The sequence below is a fragment of the Halichoerus grypus genome, chromosome 1, assembly GCF_964656455.1.
Source record: "Halichoerus grypus chromosome 1, mHalGry1.hap1.1, whole genome shotgun sequence".
Classification (NCBI taxonomy): Eukaryota; Metazoa; Chordata; class Mammalia; order Carnivora; family Phocidae; genus Halichoerus; species Halichoerus grypus.
In genome coordinates, this window is record NC_135712.1 from 134107286 (window position 1) to 134120535 (window position 13250).

Sequence of the window (13250 nt, forward strand, 5' to 3'; positions counted from 1 at the left end):
ATACTTAAATGAAATGTACTAAGTGGTCAATTTAAAGATAAGAACTCCTGTTTTTCTAACAAGGGAGAAAGAGGGGCCAATGGAACAGGAAACATTCAGAGATGGACAAAACAAAATATTTTATCCCCCTCACCCCCTCAAACATTTCTTTTGAGAAACAGTCATGGGACACATGTTATGTGAGTTGCTGAAACTTTTAGCTGATGCTTGAAACAACCATGTTATGCAGGGGTTTTTTTGTTTGTTTTGTTTGTACTTCTCTGAATGGTAGGATGTTACAAACAAGCAGAGTAGAACATATAGAATGCACATCGAATTTGTTCTAATATTCCTCTTCCAAAGAGCCTTAAAACTTAAACTAAGAAGGAAAAATGTTTCCTAAATTGGATACGTTGCCTATGGATTATTTGTGGATGAGAGGAAAATAAGCAACCACCTTTATTTCATGAACTAAGTGAAGACTAAGGACTTGAACATCCCAATTTCCTGAAAGCATCTGAAATATTTTGTCCCCAGACAATTTTGATATTGTCGAGCAGAGAGGAGATAATGGCTGAGCACATTTCTAGGGCTGCTGAAGGAACCAGGGAGCTTTCATCACATAAAAATATTACTAGTGTCTTTCTTTTATTGAAACTGAAAAGTTCTTAAAGAATTCCTGATAAAAATAAAGATTAATTTGTTCACAGCTGAAAGTTTAACTTAATACAGGACCAGAGACAGGATAAAATGTTCTACATTTTACATTTCTGAGTCAATAAAATTGATGGCTTCATTTCATATTGGGGAAATTATTAGCATATGGGGAGATTTTATTACATGACTTAAAACAGAAGAATGGCATGATACAAATTATGTGAATTGTCCTGATTTCATTATTTTAAATTTAAGACTTTCCTGGCACACAAAGGGAGTTCTTTGAGTCTTCAATTAAAATAAACAATAACAACAACACAAATAATCATAATTCAAGTATCAAAATGTAAAACACACAAACAATTTAATCTCAATGGTCCAAGTCCACCTGGGGACATCTAGAACCTCTTACTAAGGGTTATTCAGCATGATTTGGCATGATGAAAAGAGCAAAGTGATTTACAGAACATATGGGCTATAGGGTGGCACAAATTTGCATCCTGAACATTTTGGCTTCTGCTGCTCAAGTTAAGATCCCAAAGGTGCAGATGAAGGAACATGCTAGAACATCACCTCGGCATCATTTTAGCTGACAGCCGTATCTGTGTGATTATAGGCAGGGCAATTTCTTTGATCCCTGGTTTCTTTCTTTTCTTTTTCTTTTTTTTCAAAATCAAGAAAGCTATGTATATTGTCCCTCTTCAGTGTTTGTGGTAATGCTCTTTCAAATATGAGATATTATTGTCATTGGGTAGAACTTTATCAAACCTTTTGCCAAGTGGTTGATATTGGACGAAGCCCTGCCTATATTTTCTAAACTATGAGAATATAAGGTGAAAAAAAATCACATAACTTTTTCCCTTGAGTAGTTTTTTTGCAGGGTTACAAAAATGTAGGACAACCCATAGCCTATTTTTAAAATTACAGAATTTTATTTAATTTCTTTGAGTGTTAATGTCAAAGTTTCCAATCAGAAGTCTGGTTGTCAAAAACAAATATTGCCTTCAATTTGCGGTCACTAAATCCATGTGGATTAGCTATTTTTAGAACTTGAGACTAAGGCTTAAATTGGCTATCAGTAAATAGGCATAGTCATCACTCAATTTATTTGATAGAGTCTGTTTAATGTTCTATTATTAAGAATAACTACTTAAAAATTGCCAAACCTCCAGTTTTCACGAGAGTTGAGTATTTCATCATACATCAGCTAATAATAATTTTTTCTTCGACCACTTTTAGGAGGCAATTTAAAAGTAATTGTAAAATTCCAGTAAATTAAATATTACTAGCAGAAATGATGGCCTACAATTAAGTAAGGAAACCTTAGTTGAACTGACATAAGATTTTGACTGATAAAAGGAAAAAACTGACCAACAAATTTCCCAGGAAAAACAATGTTCTTAGCATAGAGTTACATGTGTGTTTAAGATTAGATGTCTTAAATAAAATCTATCAAGTTTTTTTTCCAGGACAAAATTGAGGATCTAACATAGCTACAAATGACATTGGTTTGGCATCAGATTAATTCCACTTCAAATATGTAGGAATATGAACTGTAAGCATAAGATGCATTTTAAAACAATTTTATTGAAATTTATAGAAATTAGGCTTAGATTTTGGAACCAATAGTGAGAGGCAAGTGACTTGCGTTTACTAAATTCAGCTTTTTTTTTTTAGCATATTGTAGTCACATTGTTATTCCTTTTTTTTTCAGAAGCGAGTCATCAAAATACCAAGTAAACTGGCCCAATTTCCTCTAGATAATTTGTGTTCTGTGATGATCAGTCTTATGCCTAGATCCCTTTGCCACAAGGCTTTCCTCAATATTCACCACTTCCACACATTTTTTTCCATAATCACTTTAAAAAACAGATGTTATCCCAGGAAATGCTTTTTGACTATTTCATGAAAGCTAAACTTTCCAGAATCTCAAGACCTTTATTTCTTTTCTGTATCTAATAATATTAACTCACGGTCATAATAGACACAAAGCATTTAGTGGAGGGTCTTTACCTAATATTAGCCTTGCCTTGCCCTGGTGTCCTACACTGAAATTATACAGTGAAATATTTTAAATTGAGTTGAGAAGTATCCAATAAAACCCATATTGTTATTTTTAGTTAATAAAATTCCATACACTTTTACCATGGCTTAAAGATGCCATAACACATTTCCCAGTGGATTTATATCTCACTAGATTTAGATAATCAAATAGTCAAATGACTTTAACAAATTTTGTTTCCTAAAAAAAAAATACAATCCAGGCCCCCAATAAAGGATTCTCTCCTTGCTAATTTTCTTTAGTCCTGTCTTGCACACTACCTGGATTTAAAAAAGATTTGATAAAGGTTCAACTTCTATATTGAAAGTCAGAAGCTTGTATGAAATGTTACAATTGCATTATCCAACTCAAACTGCTAGCATAATAATGTTACTAGACAGCATAGAACCTTGATATTATATCTGCTTGTCAACCTCTCCAATGCCCTAAATTTGTTAAGATTCCCAAATGTGAAATTAGAGTGTCTCTTCTTAAAATAAAACTAACTTGATCATTGGGGGAAAAAAAAAGGTATTGCCATGGCTTTGTAAAAGGATGAATTCTCTATCACTTCATGTATATACACACAAACATTAACCTTAGAATTGGTTACTGTTCAGGTATTTATTTTTAGTTGGACTCTTTTGCTTATAAGCCATTTTAGCCCTACTCTTTAGAAATTGCTTTTAGAGTTGACTTGTCAGTCATGAAAAGAACATAACCCCATTCTCTGTGGTTTTAGTAAACTTGACCAAACTCTAAGATACTCCACTAGATCATACATATTAATCATCAAGTTTGACCTGAAATGCATTTTGGCCGTTTGTAGGGTCAACTTGACCATCTAAGACAGATTACTTTCTGTCATTGAAAACAGGAAAAAGATGATCAGACTAAAGGTAGTTCTTGGTCCTTTCACACCTGAGCAAGCCGAGGAATTCTTCAAACTTTGTGATGTTTTGTGACCTGCATGGACTTCTAAAAAAAGTAGCACATAGGAGGTTTTTCCAGTGCAGAAATGGCCTTCCATCACCATTCATAATTCTGGTAAGCTGTAAACCCATTCCTGAAAGTAACAACCCTGTAGGCCACCTGAGGATGAGATATAAATTATATCCATCTTTCATTGGAAGCCCTGATACCACTCTCACAACTAATTAGTAGACAAGGAAGACTTGCCTTATAAATGATCCATTTCACTTCCTGGTAGTAGCCTCTGTCATTATTAAAGTGTGCCATAGAAAGAGCAGAAGAGATGCTCTAGAAATAAATCTACCTTTTTAGTGAAAACCTACAGAAATCAATATGTAAAACATTCACTGTCAGGACACAGTTCAAATAATTCTTGCTGTAACAATGATGAGAGCATCACTGATATCCTTTGACTGTGGACGAAGTGGTCTTAATAAAGTATCCATTAACTAAAACACATGCAAACCCAGGGTAGAATTAGTGATGGAGAGACCCTTTCTGCTGAAGAGAGAAAGCACAGCAAAAGGAATAAGGATGAGGCATTTAAAGCTCCCTTCCACACTCCCACTGACAACTTTCTATTGCTTTTATTGGGGTTTGTTTCGTTCAAAATTTATGGTGTTCTAGATTGAGAAAAGAGATGCAGTTCATCCTTTATGACTTTGTGAAAAGTCCAGTGTGAATTAGCAACTCCTCTGATAATTGTTGAAGTCTACATTCTGATTGATTAGATGAGTGACCTACAGTGTGGTGTACACTCAGGATGGAGAGGAATAAAAAACACATTTCTGGACATATGCAAATATTTGAGTAGCTCTATGGTTCACTACAAGAAAGCAATTTTATTTTTGACAGGATGAGAGAAGTGGTCTTTTAATATAGAAATAGTAACCCAGCTCAGCCATACTACTGATGAAGAAATTGAGGACAAAGCATGAGTCCACTAATTATTACCCTGCGGGTCAGAGATAAAGTCTACAATAAAATTTGACTTCCTTCAGCTCGTTTTCCCCACCACTTTATGACGCTCTCCCATATACAAATAATTATTAATATAATGTCATCCATGCTAATGTACAGAAAGGTAGTTCTCTACATTAATTCGTATTTGAAGGAAGAGGACTTTAGACCACTTGAACCATTTAGCTTTGTGATCTGATTTTTTCAGGAAAGTTGAACATTACATGGGTATGGGGACAAAGTATTAATTTAAAATTTAATTGTAAGTGAAATTTAATGCCATGTGTGCTATGTAATCATCCTGTGCCTTAGAAACTTACATGGGCACATCCACAATAAATTTGAATAATCTTATTTTAAAAAAAATGTGTCTTTTAATTTTTTTTTTTTTTATGATTTCCTGTTCTTTTAATTTGCAAGTGAGTATGAACACTCTTGGTTAAATAGTTCTTTGGCAGGAAGATATGTAGCACCTTTCAAAAAAACCAAATTATAGCTCTCATGATAATGGCAGTGAATTATTGCAATAGATGAAGGGAAGCCTAATAGTACCTAAGGACTGCAATCTTTACGGATGTGGCAGGGATGATATAAATTGCCAAAAGCCAACTGTGTTTGCTTATGTGACTAGAACAACCACTCTTCAAAGATTAGGACCAGTGAGAGGAGCAATTTGTCATGAGTAATCACCTGTTTTCTCAAAAGAGAAATACAGTACCTCCCCAACGACTGTTTCCCATTTGTCTGGATGATCTGGAAGAGGTGCAGCATTGCTTTTTCCAGAGGCATTTGGCTCCTGCAATGCATTTATATTTGTTTCAAATGAAATCAGAGATACTTTCTCATCACTTCCTTGCCATGGGTGTGATGCATGGGAAGGGATATATAACCATAAAGTCAGACCACCCTTGGGGATTTTCAGAGCACCAATGCTGACCAATCTGAATTATTGATCTTTATTCATGAAAAAAGTTCCCTAAGGGAAAGGATATAGCTTTATAGCAGTCTGAACTGTAATAGATGTTGATCTGGTGTTGATAAATAATGTGGAGTGGAGGGAAGCAATTCACAGAAAAGCCACTGTAAGTTCTATAGTTAGGCTTCATCCTTTATTAGGTAGTGAGTAAAAGACAACTGATGATTACAACTCCAATTTAAGAGACCATTTAAACAAAAATGGTTCCATAGCGAGGTGAGGCAGAAGGGATTTAGGTATTTCTGAGTTTTCTCATATGGCTGATGGAGAAAATATGGCTGATTTGTTTGTTCCCAGCAAATCATTAAAGTTAGTAACACCTTGTGATCCAGGACTCTTTGCATCCCACAGGCCCTGACTTCTAGTGGACTGGCGAATTCACTTGGGTGAAAATGGGGAAGAACAGCAAAAGCACATAGTAGTGAGATTGCATCAATTAACATGAAGTTCTCCAACAGAAAGAGGTTATATCAGGTGTAAAGGTTGTTGGATAAGGATTCAGGCTAACTTATAGTGAAAGATCAAAATATTTGACAAAGCAGGAAAAAGGCAACTAAAGTTCAAATCCGTTAGAAGCTGGTCACACGGGATATAGACAGAGCCCCAAACTCATGAGCAACTTGCCATCTGGCTGAACCAGTAGGGTCTGTGAGTGAAAAAAAAGGAAACACTTGCTAAGACCAGAGAGTAGAGGTGTTGGTAAATGTGAAATTACCAGGTACTCTCAAAAAACAAATTTTAATACTAACCAACATGTTTAACTAGAGATGTGTGGTTTGAAATTCTTTTTACCAAAGACTAATGAAATACTTTTGTTTTTCTTATCTGCCTGTCCTCTTCCTTTTTTTTTCCTTCCTTCCTCCCTCCCTCCCTCCCTTCCTTCCTTCCTTCTTCTTATTTTGTTGTTTAACAAAAGTTATATAAAGCCAACTGCTTTAAAGATATGTTTATATGACAAATGTCTATATAGCTAGATGGTGGAGAAGAACTCCAAAGACCATGTTCAATGTTGAGCACCAAGCACGCTATGGGTGTTTCTTAAATATAAAATGACAAATGCTAAATACCTATCTCTCAAATGGTTTCATCTTGAATCTTTTTACCTCTCAAAAAGGTTACTACAGTTTAGATAAGAGCAGTTTCAGGAAGGCCATACCCAGCCCTTCCCTATAGATTTAAATAGTCTTTACAAAACCTTTTCAAAAATATTTTTTTTCTCTAAACCTAAATCATGTAGGGTTGATTTGTACATGTTTTATCATTGCTCTAAGTTTGAGTGTCCTTGTTCTTATTAATGCAACAGACTGGCTGCATCGAATCCCATCATAGTGATAGGTATACGTTAGCTTTCTATGGGAAAAAGCAAATAGCCTTTATCACAAATTAAAGGCACAGCTATTTTTATGCCATTTGTTACCAACTTAATGATAACATGTAACATGGGATGGTTATATAATTATTTTATATAGATTTTCTTTTTATAAGTTATTCTCTTAATCTTTCTAACATATATACAATATACATTTATTTATATATACCCCTGATAAATCTTGTTTTAAAGGTAAAACATCAACTCCTTTCAGCCTTCTGGTGAATATCAAAGGCTGCCAGTATTTCATAACTCCACTAGAGAAATGATAGTTAAGTGCATCTTACCAGAATTTTTTCAATACTCTATCCTTGGTCTGCAATCACCTCAGGTTCATTTTTCTTGTTTTACTAACATTTAAATATATATTAATTGTTTATATCATGTCAGTAGGAAATCTAAAAAACAAGAAAAAGCCCACAACAATAGCTAACATCTATCATCATGTTCAAAGCAGGGACCTTTGCCTAAGAGACAACCTTACTGGCAGGATATAAAGGGGATATTGCAGAGATGCAATATTCTCTAGGTTTTTTTGTTGTTTTTTTGGGTATGTACTAACATGAAAAATCTTTACTTTGCATTATCATCTTAGGTGATGATCATTCCTTATCCATGAGACAGAACAGTTGTACTGATTCTTTCTAAAAAACCCATGATGCATGGCTTTACCTGTTTTCAGATATAGTTTCATTACAAAGCCTTCCCTCTTTCCAGCAATACTGCTTCAGGGTGGGGAAATAGTACTTTGTAAGAAATTACTTTTATTATTATTATCTCCCCACCTCTATGCTGAGCCCTGCACTCTTGTCCTCCATCTCAAGTCATCTACAAGCTGGATAGGAGGGGGAGAATGTGGACCAGGAAGACCTCCACAAAACCCTCTGGCATTTCTGTATTGTTTGACTGCTTACTGGCATGAAATAGTTGTTCATTCTACCTTTTGCAATTCTTGACAACCTAGTGGCATAGATTGAGACACAGCACTATTGTTTTACAAGACACCTATTGTATCTACTTTTGTTGGGATAAATACCCAGTAATTGCTGTCATAGCAAGAGGACCAGCACGGGTACTACTATTCACAGTGTTGCTTTTGTTGTTGTCTTTTTTTTCTTTTTGTTTTGTTTTTTCTTTTTTCATATTATCTTAATCTACAGCGTAAATTATTATATATACACATTGGAACCAGTTAATGCCCTTACAATGAATGTATAGTTGTTTCATAAAGCGGGAAAGACAATGCAGAGGGAAACAGGTGCCCAAAAGCACAGTCACAAAGGCTTCAGAAGTTCTAGATACCACTACAAGTCAATGCTGGAGATCACTTCTAAAACAATCAATGTTCAAGAGGAATGCTTTAATTTGGAGAAAATACCACCCCCTCCCCTCCCACCCCTAGACCTCCGCCTTTTTTTTTTTTTTAAATAATCTTTTCAATTCACTATCAAAAGTCCTGGCTCTTCAGATAGACTTTAAACTATAAATAAACACTGCATAGTTCTCTTTTGTTTTTTTTGTTTTTTGTTTTTTGAAAAATTATTGCAGTACAAGTACTCCCATTTGGAACTCAGTAAGGAGCAAACAGCACAGGAGTGTGGGCGGTCCGAATAGGTCCAGGAGCTGGCCGCAGGAGTGCTGGCGGGAGCGCGGAGGTCTGGAACAGTGTGGCCGCTGGAGCAGTTCGGAGACTGAAGGGGGAGTTCACGGCCACTGCCGCAGCGGCGGCCGCAGCTGCCAGTGGGTTTGGTAGAATCCGTGGAGCCAATGGCTTTGAAGGTTCTTTTGAAAATACTAATTTTACCTGCAAGGGAGAGAGAAAAAAAAGGGGGCAGAAGGACCGGAGTTGGGGCATCTACCCTTAGAATCCAAAATGATGGGCAGCTTTTAAAATGTAGCAGAAAACAACTACAAAGATAAAATCACACGATAAAAATAATAGAAGTGTCAATAAAAATAATGGAAAGTGTAGAATATCTTTCCTTTGAAAGAGCTGGAAGATCACTTGAAGATGACCAACTTAGGATGTTGAAAAGTCCTCCAGAAAAATACTCAGCAACCTTATTTTATTTTTCTTCATAAATATACCTCCTGAGGAAAGTATTCACGTTGAGAAAAAAAGAAAGTATGGAATCTTTACTCTACTCTACACATACACATTAACTGTCAGGGAATAGATACTTTAAAAGAGAGATTTATTAATGCTCTCAACTACTATTAGGCTATCCAAGTGTGTAAACTGGGGAGCACAGCAAGGTGCGAGGTATTAATGAAGAGAAATAAAGACAACAAAATTCCACTTTCAAGGAAGAAACTTACCTCCCCCCCAGATCTGCCATGTTCTGCTTCCTCTTTGTGCAAATGGTGACAAGATTCTCTCAACACTGCTCTACAAAACCAGTTCATTCTTTGGCTGGTAGCATTAGTAAGATGGCTGTTCTCACAGAAAGAATGTCTCCCATTTATGGAAACAATAACATAGTGAGAGCTAGGAAGGAGGTTTTGGATGGTAACAACACAATTTGACTTCCCTGTTTATTTAAGAACCATTCACTTGATTGTTGAAAGCTGCATCTATGCTGGTCAGAAATAGCACTCAAAGTTAGGACTAGTGGTGCTGAAACATCAGCTCTGTGCAGAATTCACAGCTTTTCAATGCAGCTAAAATTGCTTCTGTACAAAAGAGTAAAGTGACTTCATTTGCATAAAAATGGGTGATGCTACTAAATTAATTGGGTCAACTCTTACTGAGGTCTCATAAGAGATGATTGCAGTTTCCTTTAACTATATTTTCATGTGCCAGCAACACACAATAGCACCAATTATTAATAAGATCTATTTTGAAGAAAACAGATTTCAAAATGCACAATTCAGCACATACTATAGATCAGTTGTTCTTAACTTTTCATTGAGGCCTGGGTCTCCCTGATGAAAGCTATGGTCAATTCAACCAGGAAAACAAAAACAAAAGCAAAAAACAAAAAAACAACGAAAAACTCCACATGGTCATAAATATTAGCTTGAGATTATCAGGTTTCACAGATTTCCCCTAAATTCCTACAAAAAAATTCCAGGTCAGGACACTAATACTAGTGTGTTCACTATTCTTAAAGGTATATTTGGGGTAATGGGAAGAGGGCATCTCCCAGGAAGAATTTCCCCAGGCCTTAGATACTATTCTTGGTGTAATAATTAAATAAAATCAGTCATGCCGTTGAGACTGTGCTATTCGAAATTCAAAACTGTTGAGGGTATCAACAACACCAGTGCTTTGTCCCTTGAAGATATTAAAAAGGAGATGTGAGAACTTGCTTTTCACTGCCCTTTCCTAAAATTATCCACTAACATCAAGACCAGATTTCATGTGATTACTTTCCTGACTCAAGAGTTTGGCTTTACTCCCTTCCCCAGGCTCTGTCATTAACCAGAGCCCAACTCCAAAAGATACAGGTATCGGACAGTGGCTAAACGTGGCAAACCACCCAAACAACTCACGAAACTAATAATTCTATTGGTGGAGTAGGGGTTGGACTTTCCAATCAATTGTTTGTCATGACTTAGGTACCTTCCATGTATTTCATTCAGTAATTAACCAAAAAAAAAAAAAAAAAAAAAAGTCAAGTTCCGCAGACTATGGGACATTCAAGATCACTGTTGTTTGGGAATCAACGATGACACTCACCCCCAATGGATGTGCTGCCTTCTGTAGTTTGTTGTAAGGACTGTATTTAGGTTTCGGGGGCTTCCCAGCAGCTCTGTCTTTGTGCCTTCTACTGCTAATGTGCTATTAAAAGCAATTAAAAATGACAGCTTTAAAAAAAAAAATCCCCAAACCCCCCTCATAAATATTGTTTTAACCTGAGGAAGGATATTAATTATTTTATACAAGTTGCAGAAAGACGAAAACAAAAGAGCATGCACTTTTGTCCTTGGATTCTGGTGGCTTGAGGATATATCTTTTTATGCTACTCATTTTAGTTTATTTTTAACAAATAGAAGGCTCTTCTTTTCTCCAGCCTTTCTCTTTATCGCTGCACAGATCTCCTTTTTAAAAATGTACAAAGGAAAGGAATGTCTAAAGGAATTTTATGTGCAAATAAACAAAGATGCCCAGGCAGGCATGAATTTATTTCCATACTAATACTTATCCTCACATTTGTACAGCCAAATGTCAACCCCTAAAATTCTAAAGATAAATAACAAAGGTGCATAAAATGACTACAATATTGCACATATGCATATAAAACACAACACAATATGGGGGTTGGGCCTTCAATTGGCAACGTCTAACTAATCTCTTTGGAAGACTATTCACAGTAAAAGTGAATGCAATAGGATTAGTCATCCCTTTAGCAGGTGGCTGCAGGATTTAGAAATACAGTACAACACCATGTAATAAAGTACATAAAATAAAAGAATAGAACAGTATAAAATTAGTTATAACATGTAAATATCTAAACAAGTAAAAATGGAACATTGCAATTTGACCTTTAAAGAAAATCAACACTTTTGAGTGGGAAACCTGGTAGAGAAAAGACCTAATACCCCTTTTCCTCCCACTCTTCAGAAATAAGAATAGTACAGATTCACTTCAGACATTTTCTGAAAGGACTTAGAAAATATTACATTTTACTATTTCCTTGGCAACTAAAATAGGCATAAATAAATAAGGGCAGTGAGTAGAAGATTAAGTGGATGGATGGATGGGTGGGTGGGAGAAAAAAACAGGAAAGAAAGGGAACATAGGAAGCACACACATTCTGCTCATCAGGATGTCCCCTATCTGTTGTTTTCATTTCTAGAATATGTGCTGTCTACCTGTTTAAGTTGTGTTTCCGAGTTGACGTGCACATCACAGATTTCACAGTGAAACGTTTTGTTTTGCAGACCTGTGTTTCCCTTATTAACTGGTCCTTTGCCTTTCACGCCTGCCCTAGGAAAGGCTTTGATAGTCCCACTTCCATTCCGGGCTTCTAGCATGGTTTTGTGCTTAGTACCTGCCAGGAAGATTTAGAAAAAAAAGAAAGAAAAAAAAAATCTTAGCTAGTATATGCCTTTAAGAAATGATACAGAACAAAACGTGATGTCTAGTTTTAGAGCAGTTCTTCCAGGGATTACCACTGAAATATGCTTAATTTAAAAGACAAGGTGCTCTGACCACTTTACATAACATTACTTAACTACTCATATTTTTACAATGTCCCACATAACAAACCGGCACCATTAATAGAGCCCCTACACTCCAGAGTCCCGAGATGAAATTAAATGGGTGTGACTTCATTTCATTTCCTCTTGATGCTAATAAGACATAAATGATAGCAGATGAGGAAGAGTGATTTAGTTGCTAAAGGTATATAGTTGGAGGTGATGTGTAACAAATGTAATCAGTTTAAACATGGTGTGTTTACAGAAGTGGCACTAATTAAAGACCCACTTTCTAAACAGAATACAAACAAGCTTTCTTGGCTATGTCTTTTAGGTTCAAAAAGGAACAGCAAGAGTATAAAGATCTTGATGCCTGAAAAAAAAAAAAAAAGCCCTATTAGGATAGTAAAGGTCACACTGATTGGTCATGTCATTTCAAATGTAAAAACAAATGACCAAGAAGATGAGTGGTGAAAGGCTAAGCAGAGACACTATACACAAATGCTTCTTTTTAATAAACCAGTAACATCTGTGGACTCTCACTCAAAACTAGTGTAACTCCAGTTATTAAAACTTGTTTTTTTTAAATTTTTTTTTAACTACTAGAGTTCATGAATGGGAGTTTTCTCTCAAAATTTTGTTCACAATTTTCTTTTTCTTAGCGTTGATAACTATTCTTTATTTTTCTCACTTAGCCATATGGTTTTGCTAAGAACTTTTCTCTTGTCATCATTTATGTACTTTCTGCCATTCCAGGTGCTTAAATCCTTTTTAGTGGTTTCTCTTTCCTACTTGTATTTATTAGATTGTTATCAGCACTGGAAGCATAAAAAATAAGATTCTCAACTTCGGATTCCTGGACTGGCCTCCCAGAATCATTGACTATGAATGAGGAAAACACATTGAGGGGCACACTAGGTCAGTGCCAATCACCATCGCCTTAAATAAGAGGTGATGAATACACAGAACAGGTTTCCTGGCACGTTTCTCTCTTTCAGAACGATTGCAACTTCACTGAATCCAATATTAAAAAATGTATATTCCTGCAACATAGACTCCCCACTTTGAAGGTCATATTCTTATGCACAGCTATGAAAATGCTCATATCCCAACATATAAAGGAAAGAGAAAAAGGTCAACACCATGTAAGT

At 35.8% G+C, this 13250-nt stretch overlaps 1 protein-coding gene across 7 annotated transcripts in view; it reads right to left on the minus strand.

The window, feature by feature from the left end:
* Nucleotides 1–4879: 4879 nt before the first annotated feature.
* Nucleotides 4880–13250, minus strand: part of ZNF385D (zinc finger protein 385D) — an 891953-nt gene continuing 883582 nt past the window's right edge. For all 7 annotated transcript variants that reach the window (XM_078072288.1, XM_078072281.1, XM_078072291.1 and 4 more), the window contains 3 exons: nt 11773–11951; nt 10637–10738; nt 4880–8758 (listed from right to left, as the gene is read on the minus strand). In XM_078072288.1, the coding sequence (XP_077928414.1) occupies nt 8525–8758; nt 10637–10738; nt 11773–11951 (515 nt within the window). In that variant the 3' untranslated portion in view covers nt 4880–8524. The remainder of the gene's footprint in view (nt 8759–10636; nt 10739–11772; nt 11952–13250) is intronic.